The sequence below is a fragment of the Equus asinus genome, chromosome 3 (genome assembly GCF_041296235.1).
Source record: "Equus asinus isolate D_3611 breed Donkey chromosome 3, EquAss-T2T_v2, whole genome shotgun sequence".
NCBI classification, from domain to species: Eukaryota; Metazoa; Chordata; class Mammalia; order Perissodactyla; family Equidae; genus Equus; species Equus asinus.
The window spans coordinates 69148718-69171137 of NC_091792.1; the positions used below are offsets into that span (position 1 = coordinate 69148718).

The 22420-nt window shown below is 58.4% G+C and overlaps 1 protein-coding gene across 12 annotated transcripts; it reads right to left on the reverse strand.

Annotated features, from left to right (window-relative positions):
* Window positions 1-288: 288 nt before the first annotated feature.
* Window positions 289-21368, reverse strand: SORBS3 (sorbin and SH3 domain containing 3). 12 transcript variants are annotated; one of them, XR_011502053.1, is made up of 23 exons: window positions 21070-21341; window positions 18497-18653; window positions 18113-18230; window positions 16490-16683; window positions 15334-15397; window positions 13124-13162; window positions 12602-12695; window positions 10799-10889; window positions 10528-10614; window positions 10376-10429; window positions 9503-9589; window positions 9105-9151; window positions 8724-8863; window positions 8467-8519; window positions 8296-8342; window positions 8017-8131; window positions 6181-6306; window positions 4403-4696; window positions 3479-3582; window positions 2812-2918; window positions 1350-1454; window positions 1023-1121; window positions 289-375 (listed from the first exon to the last, which is right to left on the reverse strand). XR_011502053.1 is itself a non-coding variant. In XM_070505204.1 (22 exons), exons 2-21 carry the CDS (start codon window positions 18596-18598, stop codon window positions 1060-1062), a joined length of 2025 nt encoding a protein of 674 aa, XP_070361305.1. In that variant the 5' UTR covers window positions 18599-18653; window positions 21070-21368; the 3' UTR covers window positions 289-819; window positions 1023-1059. The 12 variants fall into 12 exon arrangements, 10 of the variants coding, with proteins under 10 accessions (XP_070361305.1, XP_070361309.1, XP_070361306.1 ...); XR_011502052.1 differs by having other exon boundaries at window positions 289-819; XM_070505204.1 differs by lacking the exon at window positions 1350-1454 and having other exon boundaries at window positions 289-819; window positions 21070-21368.
* Window positions 21369-22420: the final 1052 nt, after the last annotated feature.

Below are 22420 nucleotides of genomic sequence, written 5' to 3' on the forward strand. Positions count from 1 at the left end.
AACAAGGCCACTTCCGCTCCAGCTCTGGTTTCTCCCCAGGCAGGCCTGGCCCTGGTCCCCAGGACATTGCTTCTCTCCACACTGCTTGTCAGACGGCTGCCCCATCCTGGGGGCTGTAATTCTGCCTGAGACCTGAGATCTTCAGATAACAATGGTGTTTTTCCAGCCTCCCCTTACACATCTCACATCCCACTTGACTCCCAGCACAGCCCACTGCAGAGAGGCTCCCGTAATCCTAAGCAGGAGGAGCCCTCTCCCATCTCAAAGGAAAAGGACTGCACGGCGAGGTCGTGGCATCCAGATTTATTTTACATTCTCCTCCAGAGGGGACTTGCGGGAGCTGGGGAGGCAGGAGGGCAGCATACATCAGTCTCCCTGGAAAACATTTGGGATGGGCTGGTTCTCTGAGGTCCTGGCCTTGCTGGTCACTGCAGCAGCAGGACAAGGCAAGGTCCAGGCCCAGGGCTTGGCAGCCTTTGGGAAGGGGGGCCTTTGGGTAAGACCTCCTGCCAGGCTTCGAATGCTAAGGAGATGCTGCGTCCACCCCCCACCTCACTCCCAGGCCCAGCTGGAGGCCGGAAGGCACAAGGGACAGAAGGCAGGCTGGAGTGACAGGGGTGGAGTCCCCCCTGGGGTGGAGGCTGCCTTTGGTCTCTGTGAGGTTAGGAAGCTGGTCCTTGTTAGAGGAACCCCATGGGGGTGAAGCTGGGAGCCGTCCCCGTTAGAGGAAAAGCCAAAGCAGGGTGGGGGTGGGGTCCTTGAGGGTCTGGTCACAATAAGGCCTGGAAACAGTCTCCACTTCAAAGCAGACCTCTGTATCTGGGGAGTAGGGTAAGGGAAGAAATAAAAGGCTGTTGGAGGAATGCTTGTGAGTTGTGGGTGGGAATCAGTCCAGGGGCTTCGAGGGGGCTCCAAGGGCAAGGCTGCTGGGGTTGTCTGCAGATGCCAGCAGTTCAGGGCCTGGGGAGGAGCACCTGGGAGAGGGGTCTTCTCTCCCTCCCGTAAGTGCTACTGCTCCCTACCCCATCCTGGCTGGGCTCTGAGTTGCGTCGGAGACCATCACACTGGGGCTACGTAATTTCCAGGGAATGTCCCAAATTTCTGGGTCCTCCGGGACACACCTGAAAGAGGAAAAACAGAAAGAGCATTCCCCATTAAATTCCCATTAAAATAGGAATGTAGGGGTGAGGGCCGCGTCCCCTACTGGCAGTGCCAGGAACTGCAGGCGCTGGGCGGAGGGGTGGGGAGGATGATTTCCTTTCCTCCTTCCTGCCCCCTAGTGGCAGAAGCTTAGTGGGCAAAGCTACGCTTCCTCAATTCAGTAAGGATCAAGGAATGCAGTACTCAACTGTGTCTAACTTTGTAGCATTGAATAGCTGCACGCTTCCTCAGGAGAGCAGGAAGCAGGAGGATGAAGCACAGAACTTAAACGAGGAGAAATTCACTGGTCTCACCTGCATAAGAAACCCAGGCCTCTGGTTGCCACGACCCCAAGGAGCTGTGTCCAGCGTGCAGGAGGGGGTGCTAGAACATGCGCCTTCTCTTCCCTCCCAGCAGGCTGGCACCCTGACTTCCCCATGAGCAGCCATGCTCATCCTGCCCCCAGGCCTGGCTGATGTTTGCCCCCCACCCCGGCCCCCAGGGCCTCTCTTTTCCCCTCTGCCTCCCAAAATCCTTTGCCTGCCCCTTAAGGCCCAGCTCCTCCACTTCCTCCAGGAAGCCTTCCCTGACCTGCACTGTCCAAAATTATAACCACGAGCCCTATGTGGCTACCGAGCACTTGAAATGTGTGAGATCACTGAGAAACTGAACTTTCTATACTCTTCCTCTAAAAGCACTTGCGGCTTATCCCACAAAAATGCTGCTTTTTCTTCTTGTCTAGATACATTTGCAAAACCTTCTTAATAGTTGTAAAAAATTCAAAAGCAGAAGTGTACAGAGTAAAATTAGGATGTGCCCCCAAGCGCACCCCTCCGAGGCGAGGACTGTTAACAAGCTAGTGCTTCCCAATCACTCGATCACTCACATGCCCGAAGCCCGGTCGGCAGCGAGGTGCTGCGATATAGATGAGAAAGGGCAGGCTGCCAGGTCAAGGGACTGTCCCTGTGGCCACCCCTGCCCAGGCAGCCCCTCAACCCTCAGGCCATGCAGACTGCTGCTTCTGGCTGCTCACTGCTCTCTGACGCCCTGTCCTCTGAAGCCCCCGCACAGGGCCCGCCCACCCTGGGGAAACGGGCCATGCGAGTGAAGCCTGCTGGGTCAGTCCCCTGGACCCAAGCCAAGGCCAACCTGAGGCTTCCTGCTTTAGTCCTTAGCCTGAGCTGCCCTTGGGCAGCCCTGAGGGCCAGGACCTTTCTCTACTTCCTCCTTGGGGGTAGGGATGGGGGGCGGAGCTGGCTGCTAGCTGGGGATGGGGAAAACACAGGTGTGAGACTCAGTCCTTTCCATCAGGAGCTTGGTGTCTCAGGAAGATGGGTGTAGTGGGAAGGAGCAGGGGCCTGGGGTTCAGGCACCCTGCCGCCCTGAGTCCACAATGTCTTCACCAGTGACCTTGCGCTGGTCCAGTTTCCTCCCAGGCCTAACCCCTCCTCAGGGCATGAAATCAGACAACAGAAATGCTGGCTTTGGGGAAGCATCCCAAACCAGGCCTTCCCAGTAGCCAGGCTGGAAGTGGCGTAGGGGAGTGGGGGGGCGTGTTTGCTCAGGCCATGAATCTTTGCTGAACCAGCACTGGCAGGCGGCAGCAGCCCACCCAGATCCCCCTTGGGACCCCAGGATATCCCCTTCTGGCCTGCCCCCCACCCCACATACCCACAAACCAGCCATCATCACACTGCTGCATGACATCCACCCGGTCCCCCTCCTGCAGCTCCAGCTCGTCCTCATTCTGGGGCCTGTACTGGTACATCGCCCGGTACCTGCAGGAGACATCGTCATGGCAACCACCAGAGCCTCGCCCCTTCCCCAGCCCAGGCCCAGAGAGTCTAAACATAACACTGCCACGTCCATTGAATTTCCTAGGGTCCCTCTCTGCTCCCGTTAGCCCCTGGCCCAGCTCCTGGAACGGCAACTCCATCTAGGTTCTGTGCATTCTTCCCCGGGCCTGGTCCCTACCCTCCAAGCCCTAATCATCCAAACCCTGCCTCCTCTGAGCTCCCACTGCCTTCAAGCCTGTTCCACCGGTTCCCACGCTTCACGCATACATACACTGACCTCAGCGCTGGAAACCCAAAGAGGAGACTGAGGCCGAGGGCCAAGTGTGGGAGGCTCGCGTTAAGGCCACAGGCCTGGGTCAGGAACACCGCAGACAAGCACCCCCCAACCCTCAGTCACCCACACACACTGCAAGGACAAGCACTACCTAGTAGAAGCTTACTAAATCCATCTAGGGGGAAGGGGCCTCCTATGGGGGTCGGTGTGCTCAGCACTGCCCTGGGCAGCCCTCACCCCTGACCACGCACCCCTGGACGGTACTCACGGGGTCCAGTGTATCTGAGTAGTGCTGGGGGAGGAGGTCCCCAGGTCCAGGGGACGGCTGGAGCCTCCAGGATGGGACGGAGCTGGCCCAGGGGTGCCGAGATTCTAGGGGCGCACAGGAGGAAAGGTGGGCACATGCAGGCATGTCGGGGAGTGAAGCAGGCTGCCCAGATTCCCGCAGCAGCTTCCCCAGCAGCAGTGCCCACACGGCCTCATCCCATCCGCTCAGGCCCCACGGCACAGGCAGAGCAGTCTGACCACTTCACATCCCAGGAGCTGGGAGTGGGGCCCAGGTGGGGCAGGCAGGTGATTTCCGAATGACAGCAGGACAAAGCTGGGGAAGGAGGAGTCCTGGGGACTGGCTGTGCCTGGGCATACTGGTTAGCTGGGTGAAGGGACGAACACAGGAGCGAGTGCACCTGACTGTGGGCTATGGCAGCACAAGGACCAGTGATGACCTTACCATCAGCTACTATAAACTTTAGTTCAAACCCAACCACCCTCTGCAGTGGGAACTACTACCCCCATTCTACAGGTGAGAAAAGCCAAACCCAGAGAATGTAAGTCATCTGCCCAAGGTCACACAGCAGGTCAATGACAGATCCCCAACTCCTAGCACCACCCTGTCCCAGGGGCTGACACAGGCCGATCACAGGGTCAGGAGACCCGGGCTGGCTTTGGGTCCCACCTAGAGCTGGGTGGCTGCCCCATGCCTCCCTGGGCCACAGCTCAAGGGCTACAACTCGAGGAGTCTGAGGGCCACCAGGCCAGGGTCGGGCTGCAGGGCAAGGTCCTGCCCAGTCGCCACACTAGTCTGCCCGGGGGCAGTCTGCAAAGGATTCCCAAGTGCAGACCCATTGCAGGAATGGGGGATATGGCGTGGGGGCCACGGGTCAGCTCTCCAGTACCAGGCAGGTCACCTTACCTGGGTCTGGGGTCTGGGCTCCTGGGTGGGGATGGAGCAGCCAGCGTGGCGTGGGGAGGTCTGGCCCTGCCAATCGGTGGGATCAGCTGGGCCGCGTGGTGCTAACGGAGAGCTGGGGTGACGGGCCAGGCGGGGGGACGCAGGGGGCTGGGGGCCATCGTCGCAGACGCGGCCCCGGGGCTCACGGCACACCTGCACATAGCTGACAGGGAAGATGCCCTGGCGCCCCGTGCCCGAGATGCGGCCCTCGTACCAGTTCTCGTTCACCTTGCGGATCAGGCAGATGCGCTCCCCCTGGGGGAGGAAGGAGGTGGTGTCTGCGGGGCGCTCCTGGGCACCACGCACCCAGGGCACCCACGCGGCGGTCTCATTTAAACCGACGCCCTGCACAGAGGAATCAGGCTCGGAGGGGGTCACCGGCCACGTGGAGGTCACATGGCTAGGAAGTGGTGGGGTCAGGAGCCAAACCCAGGCCGCCTGAGGGAGTGAGCAGAAGTCTGAGCTCTTCCCACAACATGCATCACGAGGTGTGGATCAAGTCCTGCCTCTTCAGGAAGCCAACCGACAATGCCTGCGCATCTCCCTCCAAGGTCACATCGCTTTCTCGCCCCGGAGTTCCAGTCACAGGGGAGAGTGGCGCCTAATAACACAGGTCCAAACCAGGCTCTGCCAATTCAGGCTGTGTGGCCTTGCACAAGTTACTCTGCCTCTCTGAGCCCTGGTTTCCTCACACGTTAAGTGAGCATAACAACACTGTTGCTGTGAGGAGCAAAGGAGATCAATGGCAGACTGGCAACAAGCACTGGGCAGGCGCCACCACTTCCATGATGGAGGCCTGTCCCTGCCTCAACACTGGGTGATCCTGTCACCATTACATCAGAAAACAAACTCCCTGAGGGCAGCCAGTGCATCCTCCAGCCCACAGGCTGACTGACGTTAGGGGCTGCCCTGGGGAGGATGGTCTCCAGCCCTCTCTTGCCCCACCTCTCTCCCTCCAGCCTCCTCCACCCCTACCTCCCGGGCTGGCTCTTCTGGGGGACATTCAGCAGGCGCCTTTGTGGCCCCGCCCCAAAACCAGCCATGGGGAGACCAGTTCCCCGCTTTCTAGGACAACATGCTTCAAGCTTTCTCGGCACAATCCATAGTAAAAAATATGTTTTACTAACAATCCAGTACACACACACAAACACACATAAATATGCACATAACTGCCTAAAGTTTGATAAAATACCTTTCTACATTCAAGATATTTTAATATTTGTATTCTATTCTTTTAAAAATGCTAATTGTGATCCTCACAACCTACTAACCTGCAACTGAAAAAAAGCACAGCTACTCTAGAAGTTCCTAGAAGCTTTTTAAAAATGGGTTAAATTGGGGCCAGCCTGGTGGCACAGCAGTTAAGTTCACATGTTCTGCTTCAGTGGTCCGGGGTTCACCAGTTCAGATCCTGGGTGCGGACATGGCACTGCTTGGCAAGCCATGCTGTGGCAGGCGTTCCACAGATAGAGAAAGATGGGCACGGATGTTAGGTCAGGGCCAGTCTTCCTCAGCGGAAAAAAAAAAAAAAAAAAGCAGAGGATTGGCAGCAGATGTTAGCTCAGGGCTAATCTTCCTCAATAAAAAGGGCTAAATTAAGGGAAACATATCCAGAGAGAATGGGAAAAAAAGTTGAAATACTGGGACGGGTGCACCTGAATCTAAAAAATTGTTCCTACCGCACACATTTACCTGTGTCTCCACGCCACTCCCCTCCCCCCCACATGGCCTGGCCGCACCTTGCGGAAGGACAGCTCCACCTCCAGATCCCCCTTGAAGGTGTACTGGGCCACAGCTTCTCCGTACTCCAGCACCTGGTAGGTCGGGGGCTTGATGGGCTTGGGGACCTCATCTGCAGGCAGCACCTGAAGGAAGAAGGGCCATGAGAAAGCTCACCTGGGCATCAACTGGGCACGGACCAGGGGGTTCTGGGAGGGTGAGGCAACCAAGAGAAGGTGGTATGGGCAAGACCTGCCCCCAGGTCAGACGGGAGTCACAAGCCTGGGGGTGGCCAAGAGTGTGCACAACCAAGGAGGTTGGTCCCAGAAGGCTCCTGGACAGAGAATTTCCACTAGAGGTATATGGAGTGGGCACGACCGGAGCGGGCAGTGGCAGCACAGAGACGGAAGCCAGTCCAGTGAGAATTTAAACTGCAGCACAGAAGGAAATGAGAGTTCCAACGAGCAGAGAACAGTGATGACCTGTTCTAAAAGTGAGGGCCTAAACTTTTATCACCGCTAAGAACCAGGAGGCCCTCCCCTCCTCCCCTTCCACCTCGCCAGATGTCCAGAATCCCCATGCCCTCTTCACTTCACCCTGCTCATAAAAATCAAGACGCTAATAAACTATTTCACCCTAACGTGTAAATGACTGATGATGCAGAATACTGTATATACTTTGTGGAATTTCAGGATCTGAGAGGTCGTTCTGAGGGTAAGGGGGCCTACCAAGGCCTAGCAAATCAAGAGCCTCAATTAAGCAACAACTCAACCCATGGGTCAAAGAGGAAGTCACAAAGGAAGTGAGAAAATAGTTCAAGTTGAATGAAAAAACAAAATATCAAAATCTGTGGGATGTAGTTAAAGCAGTGCTTAGAGGGAAATTTATAGCATGAAACACTTATTTTAGGGAAAAAGTTTCAAGTCAATCATCTAAACTACTACCCTAAAAAACTAGAAAAAGGAGAAAATTGAGCCTAAAGCAAGTAGAAGGAAGGAAAGAATAAAGACGCAGAAATCAATGAAACTGAAAACAAAAATAGAGAAAAATCGATGAAATCAAAAGTTAATTCTCTGAAAAGATCAATAAAACTAACAAATCTAGCCAGAACAAGAGAAAACACAAATTACCAATATCAGGAATGAAAGAAAGGACATCACTACAGATCTTACTGACGCTAAAAGGATAATAAAGAAATCTTATGAACAACTTTATGCCAATAAATTAGATAACTTGAAATTCCTTAAAAGACACCAAAGATAACCTACACTAGTCCTATATCTATCAAATCCAGAACCTGTCTTTGGATTCAGATTCTGGATCCTCTACGTGTCTCTGAACCTTGGCAAGGGCATCTGTAAAATGGGGATAATCCATCACTTTCCCAGTGACTGAGAGGAATGAGGGAGAGAGCAAAGCGAAGGAGGTGATGCATGCGTGTGTAACGTGTAAACCACGTGCTTCGCACTCTTGCCAGTTGCAATTAGGATTCTTCCCAAAGACAGCTGGAGATAGACGGACTCTGAGTGGTCTGGGACAACGTCTGGGACACTGACAGGGCTGGTGGCTGGTGCAGGAGCCAGCTGGTCTGGGCTGAGCTCCATCATCAGCCTTCATTTAAGAAACGTTTCCCGAGTCCATGCAAAGCACAGGGCCAGTCCCTGTGGGGACCGAGGGCATGAATGAGGCTGAGTCTTGGCCCCTGCCCCTGGGATTCACAGTTTCAGATCTCGAGAAACCTGAGATGAGAGGGAGCAGCCAGCTCCAGGGAGGGCCGTGGATGGATAAAGGTGTTTGCACTCTAAGTCTCTGCCAAACGAGTGGGGCTCCTCCTGCTCCCATCCCTCTCTGCTCACCTCCACATAATTGGCAGGAAAGATGCCCAGCCTGCCGTGGTGCTCCCCCTCCAGCCAGTTCTTGTCCACCTCCTTGTGGATGTAGACAATGTCACCCTTCTTCAGAGTCAGCTCCCTGCAGGCCAGAACAAGGACAACCGCAAGCTGAGGTCCTCCCGTTCCTCCGCGCGTCAGACCCCGTCCCCTGCACCCTCTGAGGATGCCCACTGCAGCCCTGTGCTCCTCTCCGCCCCAGAGTGCAGAGACGGCCCCAGGAGGAGGCGAGAGGTGGGTACTTACTTGGGGGACTGTGCCTGGAAGTCAAACTTGAGTCGGGCAGCCTTCCTCTAGGCAGGAGGAGGAAACAGAGGGCGTTACTTCAGTCAAGCAGGTGGCAGGTCTGGACCAGCAGTCACTGGACCCAGCCCAGGCCCTCCTTGCACCCTGACCCTATGCTCCCACCCCCCTTACCTTCTTCTCTTCCTTCCTGGCTGGGCTGCCCCCTCGTTCAGAGGCACTAGGGTCTGTGGAGAAGCACTGCCTCAGCTTGGGAAAGCCATGTCTGGGGGGGTGAGGGTGGGATGGGGTTGTGCCCCCCCACCCCAGGACAGGCACCAGTGGGAGCAGGGGGATCTATGACCTTCCTGCCACCTCCGGGGGGCAACGAGCGTATCTGGTGCATGGTGGTGGGCATCTGGATGAGAAAAAGAGCCGAATCTGGTCCTTACCTCGGGCGGTGGAAGGGTAGACAAAGTCCCTACGACCTAGGAAGGGGCTTCCTCCATCCGCCATTCTGTGGGGGCTCAGGGGCCGGGAGGGACCCAGGTAAAGTGCATTCGGCGCGCTGGAGCTCCAGGAGGAGGCCGGGCTGCGCGAGGACACCCGAGTGAGCCACCTGTCTGGGCCTCACACCCTGCCCGCTCAGCCCTGCTGCCCAGGCGTCCCGCTCCCAGGTCCCAGCTCCCTACAGGAAAGGGCGCGGCCTGGGCCCCTCGCCCGCTCCGCCGCCCGTCCCGCCTGGGGCAGGTGGCGCTCCGGACCAGGGGACGGCCGGCCCCCCGCGGGCGCGCCTCCCCGCCGCCGCCACGTCCCCGCCGCCCCGCACTCACCCGGCGGGGGGCCGCGTCTCCCGCGACCGTCGGGGCGACCGGGAGCCCTGCGGGGAGACGGGCGCGGTCAGGCCGGACGCGTCCGCAGCCAGGCCGCCGCCTCCGGAAAACTTTGCAGCTGGGACGGGAAGGAGGCGGAGGCGCAGGACGCGGGGTCCTAGAGGCCCGGCTGCGGGCGGCGGGCGGGGCGAGGAGCGGGCGAGGCGGGGCGGTCGGAGCCCCAGGGCGGTGACGTGGCCGCGGCCGCGGAGCACTCACGCCCCGGGTCCTCTGCCGAGCCGGAGCCGGGACGGGGCCGCAGTCCGCCCGAGGGGCGCGCAGGCCTGGCGGCGGACCTCTGCTCGGCCGGCGCCTCCCACCCGAGCCCGGCGGCTGCGGCTCGACTCCAGCGGCCGTACCTTCGGGGACGGCTGCCGGGTCTCAATTGCCCGCAGGTCCTTGTCCAGCTCCGCGCTCAGCTTGGCCAGCTCTCTCTCCAGCAGGACCTGGGGGCAGGTGACCGGGAGAGACTTGGGCAGTGCACAGTGGGCGGGTGCCGGTCAAAGGTCAGATGAGCAGCTCAGAGGGCAGCAGGACAAAGCCCTGCTTGGGTAAAGGGCAGGCTCAGGGCTCAGGGCACAGGGCCAGGACAGGCCCTCTGGCAGGAGGTGTGTCTCAGGGTGTCAGGAGGGCGCCCGTCCCAGCCGCTCACTGACCCTCCCTCCTGACCCAGCTCACCCATCTGGTCCTCCCATGATGGCGCCTCAGTACCGTTTTTGTCACGTTATTTCTCCGCTCAAGAGCCTTCCGGCCTCCCTGTTTCTCTCCCATCCAGTCTTCCATGGCCTTCTCCAGTCTGGCCTCACTGTACCCAACCTGCTTTCCCTCCCTCTGCCTGGCCCAGCCGGCTGAGTGTTACCCACACACAAGCCCCTCCAGCCTTTGCCTCTGTGTCTCCTGCGCCCTGAGCACCTTCTCTCTGCCTGGCCAAGCCCTCGGGAGTCTTTAGAGCCCAGCGCCACCTCTAAGAATTCTTCCTGACAGTTCCAGTCCACGCTAACCACTCCCTTCTCTGCTCCTGCTGTGGTCAACACACATCTACTCAACACATGTTTGAGTGTGTGCTGTATGCCAGGCACTGTCCCTGTAAACTGTATGTGCTGGAGAGGGTCAGAGCTTTGGGTTGGTGGCCTTTGCCCCTGGTCACTGGGACTAACGCTGCCCAGAATCTCCCTCATTTGTCCCCTAACACTGTGGTCTCCCCTCCCCACCACCTGCCCTGCAGCACTCACCTCGATGGGCTGGGAGGGCTGCTCAACAGGCTCATCCACCAGTGGTTTCTTGGGCTAAGGGTGGGAAGGGTGAGTCAGAGCAGGTGAACTCGCTTTCCAAAATGCACTAGCTGAGGGGTGCTCCACTCGGAGAGGGCCAGGCCAATACTCACCTTCTGCCCAGTCTCCAGTTCTTGCAGAAACTGGTTCCAAGAATCTTCCGTCCAGATGTTGTCCACTTTCTCTCGGCGTCTGGGCACCTGCATGGAGGTGGGTGGGCATCAGCTTGAATGGAGGACTACTGGGACACTGGCCAGGCTCACAGAGCAGGCTTTCAGGTTACTGCCCCAGCCCTATGCCTGCCAGTGCCCTCCCAAGGATTCGGGCTCTCCTGGCTGCAGCACATGCTGAGGGGCGCTGTGGGGAGGAGGCCGGGCTGGCTACCTGGTTTGGGGTCTGGAGCAGGGAGGAGGGCGCTCCAGGATTATGACTGAAGGTGCTTCTAGGAAACTCCTCAGCGAGGTCGCAGCTTCTTCTGCAGAAAGGGAAGGACATCTCTTCAGCTTCCTTTGAGGGAGACTGAGGCATAAGTGAGCACACAGCCCTAGTAGAGGGAGCTGCACTCATCTCCACACCTGCTCTGGACTGTGGGAAGTGTTCAATAGTGGGAAGTTATGAGCCCCAAGTTCAAACCCCAGCTCTGCCACTTAGCTGTGTGACCTTCTGGCAGGTTACTGAGCTCTCAGAGCCTCAGATTCAATGCCTGTAATAGGAGGTTCCCACCTTCGTAAGGGTGTGGTGAAACTGAGGTGAGGGAACACAGGACGCCACCCAAGGGAATGCCTGACATGGGCATCTGCTCCACGGGTGGCCAGTCCCTTTCCTGCTGGCCTTGGTGAAATAGCCTGCATTTGTGTTCAGGTCTGTGTGTTTGTGCAGCTTCGATGAAGCTGGTCTTTCCGGCTGCCATGGCTGACGTGGTCTGGCACCCTTGCCCACGGTGTGGTTCTACATCCTAGTTCAAGGAAAACCCAGGGCAGGGGACCACGCCTGCAGCCCTGACCCAGGAGCTCTGGGCAAGTTATTTCTGCTCCCTGGGCCTCTGTTCCCTGAGGGTGCCGGATTCAGTGACACCACCTGTGAGAGCCACTCCAGCCACTGAGGCGCTGCTCTGTCCCATTTGCCCTGGTTCCCCTTGGGGGCTCCCTTCTTGGCTAGCTTGAACGTTCCAGCCTCTGTTGAGTTTGAAGGTTTCCACCATATGGAAACACTGTACCAAGCTTATCAAACGATGGAATGTCTGACCACAGGGTCAGGATTTGCTGGCTGTAATTATGACTCCATTCTCTATTTTAGAAATAATATTAGTAATGACAGTAATAATGACAATGGAATATGTCGTTCCTAACTTGAGGAAGCTCTGGTTATAATTAAGCCTGTATACTAATAATGCTTGTGGAGCCTTGCTATGTGCCTTAATCCTCACAACCACCCTGTGACCCCACTTAGCAGATGGCGAGACCGAGGCTTAGACTGGTTAAGTTGCCCAAGGTCACATGGCTAGTGGCAGCACACCAGCTTGAATCCAGAGCTCTGGGTCCACATCTTGAGCTGTTAGCCTCTATCTTATTGATGATGCCGAGAGCCTCGATACGGCTACGCTAATGAGGTTATTCCTCCCTGTGAAGGAATAAGGAACTCATTGTTTCACTCAGAGCGAAGCTCCTGACTCGCGAGGGTGGAGCCCTCCAGGGCCCCAGCAGCCCAGCTGGGCCTGTGGGCTTTGCACAGAGGAAAGGGACTGCAGCATTCACCTATCTGGAGGGGCATGTGGGAGGAAACTTGGGGTCCTCTACACCCCTTGTTTTCTCTCAGGCTTCCCAGGGGATGGGCACAGGTCCACGCCCAGCCGTGGCCCCTGCTCTCCACTCGACATGAACTGTGGATCTGTGGGGTGATGAGTTCCTGCTGCTGACCACAGAAGCATTGCAAACATTTCTGACCAGGAGTGGGTGCAGAGCCCACCCCTGCCCGCCACCCCCCATCCCCCCGTCCCAGAGAGGAGTATCTGGATTTGGGGGGGGGGGCGGGGTGCAGCCTGAGAAAGGGCAGGGCCATGGGGGAGTCAGACCCCAACCTGGCTGCTCCGAGTCTGCGCCCGCCATGCCCACCAGGGGGTGCCAGTCTCCCCAAGGAAGCCAGCACCCCTCTGCAGCCCTGGGGATGCCCTTCTCCGCCATGGCTCACCCGCTCAGACACGAAGCTTGGCCTGGCCTAGTAGCAGGTCTTTGCTGAAGCCCTGGACGCCTTGAGTCTGTAGAGGGGACACATGAGGAAGCCACTGCAGATGGGAGAAGACAGGGCCGGGGGAGGTAAGAGCTAGAGTTGAAGGCATCTGGGTGACCACTGAACGTTCTGGCACCCAGGCCCACCCACATTCCTGGGTGGCTCGTGGGAACAGGGGTGGTGCTCCCAACTACTAAGTGTGGGCTTCGTGCCAAGAAGCCTCTTTGCTAAATCTTCAAAATAACTCTGGGGTGAGTGGTGCCCCCGTTTTACAGATGAGGAAAGAGAAATCATGGCCAGGACCAGGCATTCGCCGGACAGTAAGACTGAGGCTCTTAATGACCACCTACCAGGGAATTTGGAGCTCACAGGAAATGGGTTCTAAAAACTCAGGTTGAACTAAGCCAACTGGGGAGCCCCAAAGCCAGGCACGGCTGCAGGGAGAGGCAAATGAGCTGGGGCCCACTACTTGCACCCCCTCACCTTTGGGTGCTTCCTCCAAGGTCCAGTCCAGCTGCAGGTCTGCGGGAGCAGAAAGGAGCAGGTCAGTCTGGGGCAGCAAGCGAGGATGGAGAGCTCTGTGAGGCTGCCTCAGCCACTCCCAGGCCCCCTCCTGCCTAGTGCAGGGGCCAAGGGGCTGAGTCAGGGCCTAAAGAATGTCCCGAGGGAGGTAAGGAATTGGGACGGCATTTCTCAGGAGGGCTTGACATGCCTCTGGCCGACTTAGGGCCTGAGCAAGCCAACTGGGCAGTGGACCTGCCCAAACCCTCCTGCTCCTCCCTGCTGTGTTCCCACACACACCCCCTCCCTGACCTCTGGGGACCTGCCCTCACCGTGTCAGGTGGGGGAAAATCAGTTCCTCTGCTCCCTCTTTCCTTTTCTGCACCCTCTTCTAAATGCTTGTCCCTCCCCCTTTGCCCAGACCCACTCCTCAGCTCGTGACTTTCTGGGGCCTCTTAGGAAAAGCCACTGACCAGCCAGCCCATCTGATCCCCTTGACATGTGGACGTGCTGCGACAGCTCCCACCTTGAACACAAAGTGAAACACCCCTCTCTGATCTCACATCTTCCTCCAGCTCCTGGATTTTTCTGGTTGGCCATAACTAACTCACTGTCTCCAATTCCCCTTCTCACTAAGCAGGCTTTCAGCCTGAACCGCTCTCATCAAGGCTCCCGGTGACCTCCGCGTCACCAAATCCAATGGTCAGTCGTGCTGGCCCGTCAGCAGCCTCTGTCACAGGGAACACTTCCTCCTTTTGAAATTCCGGTTTCACTTGGCTTCAGGGAGACCACTCTGGTCTTCGTCCCATCTTTCTGGCTGCACTTCTCAGGCTGCATGGCTGCCTCCTGCTCAGCTATCGAACCTCGAAACATCCGAGAGCCTCAGGCTCAGACCTCGGGCTGCTGTCTCTTTATCTCCCTAGGTGATCTTGTCTGGTCTTCTGGCTTAAAAAGCACCATCTATTGCAGGGCTTCACAACCTTGGCTGCACAGTAGAATTACTCAGGGAGCTTTAAACCAAAATTTCTTTGAGTGAGTCCCAGGTATTTCTATCTGCAGCTTAGGCCTCACTCCTAACTACAGACTTGTGTACTAACGGCCTGCTCGACATCTCCACGCGGATGTACCGGATCTAAAACTGACTGACTCTTACACCTGCACCTCCCACAGTCTTGCCTGTATTTACAAATGACAACTCCATCCTCCAGCTTGTTCAGGTTTAAAGTCATCCTTGACCCCACTCAGTAGCCCGCTGCTACAGCCCTGGTCTGAGACACTGTCATCTCCAGCCTGGATTAAAGCCAGGCCTCCTAACTGGTCCCCTGCTTCCACCCCTGCCCCACCATCTCTTCCCCACCTGGCAGCCAGAGCGAGCCTTTTCAGCCATTACTTGTCAGAGCACGTCACGCTTCTGCTCAGAATTTCCCAGTGGCTCCTCAGCTCTCGCAAAGTAAAAGCCAAAGTCCTTATTACGGCCCCAAAGGCCCTGCATGACCCAATCCTGTCCCCTCTCTGACTCCATCTCCCACCACACGCCCCCTCTCACTCCAGCCCAGCCCCTCCTTGCTGCTCCAGAACATGCCAGGCCTGCTTCTGCCCCCGGGTCTCTGCTGCCCCCTGCTGCCCCGCTCTTCCCAAGCCCTGCAGCACTAACTCCTTCATGCCCAGCTCCCCGCCCAGCTGCCCCTCCTCAGGCCCTGCCCGACTGGCCCACGGCGGCTGGCAGCCTCCCTGCGCTGGGCCCTGGCCTTGCTTTCCCTGGCCCTCACCACCGTTTGCCACGTGAGGCACGCCTCTGCTGATTCTGTCTGCTCTGTCTCGGCTTCCCCAGGGCAGGGAGAGTCTTTTCCGTTCCCTGTTTTATCTTCAGCACCTAGGATAGTGTTCGGCACCCAGTCTGGGCTCAACTGATGGTCCAGGGACTGCCTGAATCAGCGACTGACCTCATGGCTTCCCAGTATCCTCAGAGGATACCGGGGACAATGTTGGTCATTGTCCCCCAAGGACGGTGAGCGGGGAAGACTGGAGGCTCCTTTTGGTCTGTTTCAGGGACCACTCACCACAGAGCCTGGGGTGGGTGGAGAAGCCCCCCCTTGAGTAGATGAGTTCCCTTTTCTGCCCCCACTGCCACCCCCAGCCCCAGGGGCCTGAGTCCACTCAGGCAGAGAGAAGGCCCTGGGAGGGGGTCTCACCTGGCATTTTCCGGTGAATCTGCTGGAACATTCTCCGGTACCAGTCCCTGGGGCTGTCAACGCTCTGGGATCACAAAAGGCAAAGTCAGGCCACCCTCCCAATATGGAGTCACAGAAGCTCTTCCTTACTGAGTCCTTTCTCTGGCCACCCTTGCAGCCCAGTGGGTGGGCTGTGTGATATTTTTAACAACAATAACTTCACGCAGCGTGTTCCATATGAACAAGATACATGGGGGGCCAGCCCAGTGGTGTAGCAGTTAAGTTTGCATGCTCTGCTTTGGCACCCGGGGGTTCGCCGGTTTGGATCCCAGGCATGGACCTAGCACCACTTATCAAGCCATGCTGTGGCAAGTGTCCCACACATAAAACAGAGGAAGATGGGCACAGATGTTAGCTCAAGGCCAATCTTCCTCAAAAAAAAAATCGGAAAAAAAAAAAGATACATGGAAGCATCTCCATCACTGATGATCCCTGAGTTGTGAAACTGGGTGCTTTACATTTTTTCTCCTTGCTTTTCTCTGTTTCTGATGTTTCCACAGAGAACATGTGTTTCTAGGTCATGAAAAATAAATGCAATGATACAGGGGAATGCTTTCTCACATCCCCTGCTCACCTGAGACACAGCACAGCCCTGGGAGGCAGGAAGGGCATGCTACCAACTGCAAGTTCAGATGAGGAGGCGGAGAACCAGAGGCAGGTGGCCGGCTCACCACAGGCATGGAGGCGGAAGCGGGCAGAGCCCCCCAAAGCCTGGGCCCCGCGTCCTTCCACGCCTGCCACAGTGTGAGGCCTCTCACTCAGGACTCCCACTCACTCATTCAGCCAGTCATTCATTCAGCAACTATTTCACGAGCGCCCGTGCAGGGCCCTGGGGCTACGAGACTAAGAGTGTCCCTGCCAGGGTCGGCCCTCCCAACAGTGGCTCTCCACCAGAGGCTCTCCACCTGGGGCATTCTATGTTCCCCTCCCCCTGACAAATCACTTGTGCAACTCACACACACAAGAGTGCCCATAACTTTACGGGGCTTATGACCCCCCAAAACCCATCATGGTTGAACCCCTGCTTTAGTCTGGAATGGTTTGGGTACAGCTCTTATGGCACCCACTTTAGTTCACACAAGTAAATCATCTCAGTGGCCCCCAGCCCTGGACTCACAGATCGGGGGGCAATAGGCATGCCGCTCTCATCCACAGGCCCGATTCCCTCGTACTTGACCCAGCGCTTGTCCCGGCGTTTGCTGTCCTTGGTCCACGTGGCTGACCAGTCCTGAGGATGCTGGGAGGCTGGGGTCTTCTGGCTCCCAGAGGGCCGGCTCCCAGGCCCTGGCCAGGTCTGATACCAAGCAGGGTCTGTGGGGCATGTGCAGGAGAGCATTAGCAAAGGGCAGGGGCCCCACCTGAACTTATTTGTCCCTTAGCTCCTCAGAACACTGACCCCTGTGGGTTCAAAAGTTTCAGCATCTCTTTTGTTGGAGTTGATGACGCAAACTACTAATCTCCCCATCCCCAGCAGGACTGCAGGCCTCTGTTTATTTTTCAGTAAAAGTGAATGAAAATGGATTTTGTCTTGAGAAATCTGTGCCTATCCCCGCCCACTGCTTTCCTGGGGCTGTCCTAAGAGTTTTCAGAACGAGGGCTGGGAATCATTACTTGCAGAGAATGCTGGGGTCATCCTAGCCGGGGAGACAGCAGGATGTGGCAGAGAAGATGCTTGGCTTGGAGGGGACAGACCTGAATTCAGACCCCGGCTCTGCCACCTAAACTGGCTCTGTGACCTTGAGCATAGCAATCAACCTCTCAGGGCCTCAGCTGCCACTTCTGTAAAATGAGGGGAACCGTGCCAAAGATTCAGTGTGATCTAGTGTGTGACCAGCACACTGCTTCACACACAGTCAAGAGGCCCCAATAAGGGACAGAAACACATTCACCAGACGTGGCTACTGTGCCCTCAACTTCCCCAGAACCTTCGGCCCCCAGGTCACCAGGGTAGCAGCGTAAGGGCTTCCGGGCCGGACGAACAAAGGTTTGACTCTCAGCTCAGCCTCTGCGACTGAACATCTCTGAAACTCAGACTTGTCACTGAGAAGATCTTGATAACTGTGACTTACCCTGCCCGTATACCAAGGGATTAAATGAGAAAAGGCTTGTAAAGTGTCCTTACAGTGTCCGGCATGCTCTAAGTGTTCAACAATTATTTGTTAAATGAACAAACTACTTGACATAGTGCCTGCCTCAAGGGAATGCTCAATACAGGATGCCACCCTCCTTAGGAGAGAGGCCTTCAAGGTGGGCCCACACCCAGGAGGTCCCAGGATCTCCCAGACGACATGGGCCAGGCTGGGGTGATTCACAGGAGCCTAGGAGCTGACAGGCTCTCAGAGCTGCCTCTCCAAGTTTCTGCTGGGCCGGTGAGTACAGACCTTAAGGTGCAGCTCCCACCCCTTCTACAGCCAGCTTATGCTCACATTCCTCCACCCTTCCATCCCTGACCCAAGCTATTCCCTGGCCTGCCGGAGGTCCCCCTGGGCCCCAAAGGCTGTGTTCCCTGCACACTTCCTTCCCTGGCACTGGTGGGGGGGTGGGTATCCGCCTGTTCTCTCCCACCGAGAATTTCACTCCCACAGGCCAGCATGCCCACACAGGGAGGGGCAGTTAGCTGAGCTCAGAGACCTCCCATCCTTTTCCTGCCCCTCCTGCCAGACCCAGGGTGGTACCAGATGGCAGAGCCCAGGAGGTACTGATCCCTCAACCCCCACATGGGATCCCTGAGCAGACCCACCTGGGTGCCGGGAAGCATCTCTCCTCGGTGGGAAGTACCCATTGCATACAGTCCTGGGCGCAGGATCATGGAACTGGAAATTAAGGGTGTTGGAGCCACCATTCCGGATCACGGGCACCTGTGGGGAGGGGCCAGGAGCAGCAGCTCAGGCCCAGAGGGTTCTGCAGAAGGTGGGAGGGATGGCTACCAGGGTACAGCCAGAGCCCGTGCTGAGGGCTGGAGGGACAGTGTGACCCTTTTGTGGGAAGCCAGCAAGGCTCTCTAGAGCTTCCTCCAGATCCTTCCCTCCCTCCATTCCTTTAATCCTCCTGCCCCTACCTGTCCTGCGAGGTTCCCACCAACTGTGGGTCCACAGTACCCCCTCTCCCTCACTGTCTCACTCACCTGTGTTCCCCGGGAAGATGACCCTAGGTGGGCCCAGAGGTGGCCCGGGATGAAGTCGTCCAGGCTGAGCCCAGTGGGAAGGCTGCAGGGTGGGGCCTGCATGCTTGGGTCAAGGTCGGAGGACTCTGGGTGTGCCAGCTGCTCCACTGTGTGTCCTCTGTGGGGAAAGAAGGAGGAAGGAAAAGTCCTTCTGAGCCCAGGCTGCCGTGGCCCCTGGGCTTGACCTCCAGGTGGGGAGGAGGGGACGGCTGTGGGAGGGGTCAGGGCCAGCTGGGTGGGAGCTGACGGACCCAGGAAACAGCCAGAGCGGGCACCCGCCTGCAGGCTGCCCGTGCGGGCTCCCAGAGGCACAATGGGCTGCTTGTTGGGCCCTGGGCAGGAGCTCTGGCTGGGAGTGGGGGAGGGGAAGGCCTGGGCAAGGAGGAGCGGAGGCTGGCCAGGAGCAGACCTGCTGGACAAAGCCTGGGGCACATGGGCCTGCTGGCCAGCCCCTTTGGGGCTCTCACTGTACAGTGCAGCCCGCTCCCCCAGAGGGAAGGCACAGGGAACTGGGGCAGCTGGCAAAGGCAGGCCTGGGCACTCAGGACTTTGTTTCCGTTCCCTCTGCCTCCCCCAGGCCCTGTGTGAGCATCTGCTCGCCAGCGGGCACAAGGGGTTACTCAGACCAGGGAAGAAGCCCTGGACAACAGCAAGGTCACCGGCCTCCTGCCCAACGGGGCCAAGGTTCCAGGGACTGGGAGAGTGTGGGGGCACTTCCAGGCAGCAGGAACCACTCCTGGGCTCAGAGTTTCATCTCCCTTCTTTGGCATCCTTTGCTTGCTAGGACTGAAGCCTCAGAGGGCTCAGGGTGCCGATAAGGGGTGGGAGCGGAGAGGGAAGAAGTAGCAGAGGGCAAAGCTGGACTTGTTCATGGAAGAGTGCTGCTGACGGCTGTGCACGCACCGCCTTCCCTTACACCTCCAGGCTGCTTTTTGAGCAAAAGATCTTCCTGGGCGCACCATGCTTGACTGGCCAGCTAGGTTCCTCTGCCCTATGCAAAGGCTGGGTCAGGGTATGGGGCTCCAGGCACCCCAGAGATAGAGGCAGGATGGCTGTCCAACAGGGCTTTTCTACCCAGGCAGCTGAGGTCTGGAGCCTGTCCCTTCTCACCTGTGCTGTTGGACCGGGCCAGAAGCTGAGCCAACCTCCACCGCCTTCTGAGGCTGGGCCAATTCTGGCACTTTTGTTCAGTTAGGCTTGTGTGTGCCTCTGAGTTCTAGGGGTTCGCGGGAGGGCTGCAAGGTCCTTGTGAGGTGCTGTGTGCGTGTGTGTGGTGGAATGTAAGCGCAGTGCTATGAATGTGACTTGTGGGGATACCACCAGGGGTCATGTGAGCAGCATGAGGGTTGTGGATACAGACAGCTAAGTAGTAGGTGGGGGAATGTGCAGTGGGGGGTGGGGGTCATATCAGCAGCACAAGAGTTATGGGGACCAGGGGGAAGGTAGAATAGGGGCTGTGATTACTCCTCTACCCAGTTCCTGCTCAGGCCATGGGGGGCTGGAGGGTACAGACAAGGCTGGCGGCAGTTCTCTGTCTCTGTTCTGAGTGGGGGTTCCTTCTGACATTCGAAAGACCTACGGGGACATAGCTTTTCCGTGCCCATCCCTGCCTGCGAGGGGAGTGGAGGGCTGGGGCTGGAGGAGGGCCAGCTCACCAGCTGGATCCAATTAGGACTCCTACCAAAAGCAAAACAGGCAGACACGCCCCAGTTCTGCTGCTCTCCCTCCCCTCGCAGGGAAATTGAGGCAAGGAAGAGCCTGAGATCTGGAGGCCGGTTCCTAGCAGCAACCCCTCCCTGCCCAGCTGACTGCTTGAGGCCAAACTGCAAGGTCAGCATCAGCAGTCTCAGCCATCAGCTGACCCCGGCCTCCTTCCCTCGCCTCCATCCCACCCTGCTGTGCTCAGTGAGAACTGCCCTCTATTAGGATGGGGAGAGCAGGAGGTCCCCCCACACCCCGATTTTTCAGGGGTTGCTGTTCCATGGTGGCTCAATCTGCCTCTCCCCAACACTGCTCCCCGGTGGTACCCCCCAGGGATATGCAGGGGTGGGTGAGCAAAGGTGGCTGAGTTTCTCTCCTGGCACCGTGCCAGGAGATTTGAGGACTTCTCATACGGCAGATGGAGGCACGGTGGAATTGGTCCCACATCTGGCAGAAGACAGAGGGTGCCAGGAAATCTCCCGGGACCCCCAGAAATTCAGGCAGCCCTTCACCCCCGCAGCCAGCTCCAAAGGGCTGGAAGAGCTGAAGCAGCCCTGCTGGAGTGGGCAGACTCCTTCCCACCTCCAAGTACCGCCCTGACCTTGGCGCTTGGCTCCAGGCGCTTTCCCGGGTATTTCCCAGCTACAAGTCCACCTGGACAAGGACAGGTTTTCTAGAATTTTGCCTTTTTTGGATTGAGGGAAGACCTCTCACCTCTACCTCAGAGTTTGGGACAAGGACCCCAGGAGGAGGGGCCCTCTGCCTTCCCTTCGGGTCGGGCGCGGGTCCCTCCGGGACTGCGGCCCCCGCCTCCTCTCCCTCCCGGCACCTACCTTCCCCGGAGAGCAGGTGGCGGGGCCCGGGGACGCCCTGCAGGGCAGGAGCATCTCTGCCCGGCTCCTGCCTGGCGCGGCCGCGGCGGGCCCTCAGGGAGGGAGGGCAGGCAGCAGTCCGGGCTGTGCCGGCCGCCCTCGTGACCGGGTCAGGGCGGGCTCCGCGGGGCCCGCGCCCGAGGGGGAAGCGGGGGACCGACGGGCCGAGGGCGCGCGCCGGGAGGACGGGCAGTGAGGGGCGCGGGCGGCGGCGGAGTGCCTCCCTCCCGTCCGGGCGGCGGGCCGCGGCCGGGGCGTGCGAGTGCCCTCCGTCGGGGCCGGGCCGGGCCGGGCGGGGCGGGGACGCCGGGGCCCCCGCCGAGGGGGCCGGGCCGGCGGGAGGCGGCGCCGGGAGGGGCCGCCGAGGGTCCCCGGGGAGCCCGCTCGGGTTTCCCAGCTGCCTGTCCCGGCCCCCACCGCAGGGCTGGCGTCGGGACGGGGCGGGGCGGGAGGACCGGCGCGCGCCGCTCAGAGTTTCCAGCGACATTTCCAGCGTGTGGGAAGCGAGCCTCGCGCGGCGGAGCCAGGACGGAGGGCCGGACTGACTCCAGAGGCCGAGCCAGCAACTGATACGGAGCCGGCAGCCTCGGAGACAGGGCCGGGATGCAGACAGCCTGGGGCCGAGATAAGGGCGCCACAGGCAGAGCGGCCTAGCGGGCCGAGTTCAGGTCCCGCCGTCCCTAGGGAGAGCGATTTCGTGCTTGCGTAAGCGCGCGCCCGGGCGTGTGCAAACACACAGGCGCACACGCGCGCGTGCACTGCAAACGGGCGGATGCTCACACACGTGCAAGCACCGCGGTGGGCAGCCCGGAAAGGAAATCTGCCGGAGGGAGCGGCCCCTCCCCGGGCGAGCCGCGCCCCTGAAGAGGATGAGGGCGGGGTCCCTTTGGCGGGGATGGGGTTACCAGGGTCTTGGTGTTCCCATACACGTATTTGTTTTGATCTTGCTGCTTTTCCGCTGTTCCCGCTGCTCTGACACCGGTCCCAAGAGCCCGCGCCCAATGGCTTCCCACCCGCCTGGTCATCCCTCCTCCTCTCCTCCCCCAAGCCTCTGTGTGGGCACGGGGCCTGTCATAGAAAGTGAGGATGTTTACTGGATGTTTAGTGCTGATAGACAGACTCTGGAGTACTTCTTAGCCCTTGGCTTGGTTCTGGGACCCCAAGCCCCAAGCCAACCAAAGAGCAAATAGTTATTGGGCAATTTCAGATCCATTTTGGGAGTGATCAATTATAAATTATGAAAATATGAAGACGTTTATTGCATACCTACTGGGTGTAATATTGGTGCCCTGAGGCCACCGTGTATTTAGAG

What these genes read in the sequence shown, in the direction of transcription:
- SORBS3 (XM_070505204.1), bottom strand. Translation starts at nt 18,598, where the DNA reads ATGCAGGCCCCACCCTGCAGCCTTCCCACTGGGCTCAGCCTGGACGAC. An exon ending in AGATGCTTCCCGGCACCCAG is followed by an intron (nt 16,684 to 18,112) that starts GTGGGTCTGCTC and finishes CATGCCCCACAG; the next exon opens with ACCCTGCTTGGTATCAGACC. An exon ending in TGATGATGGCTGGTTTGTGG is followed by an intron (nt 1,122 to 2,811) that starts GTATGTGGGGTG and finishes TTCCTCTTTCAG; the next exon opens with GTGTGTCCCGGAGGACCCAG.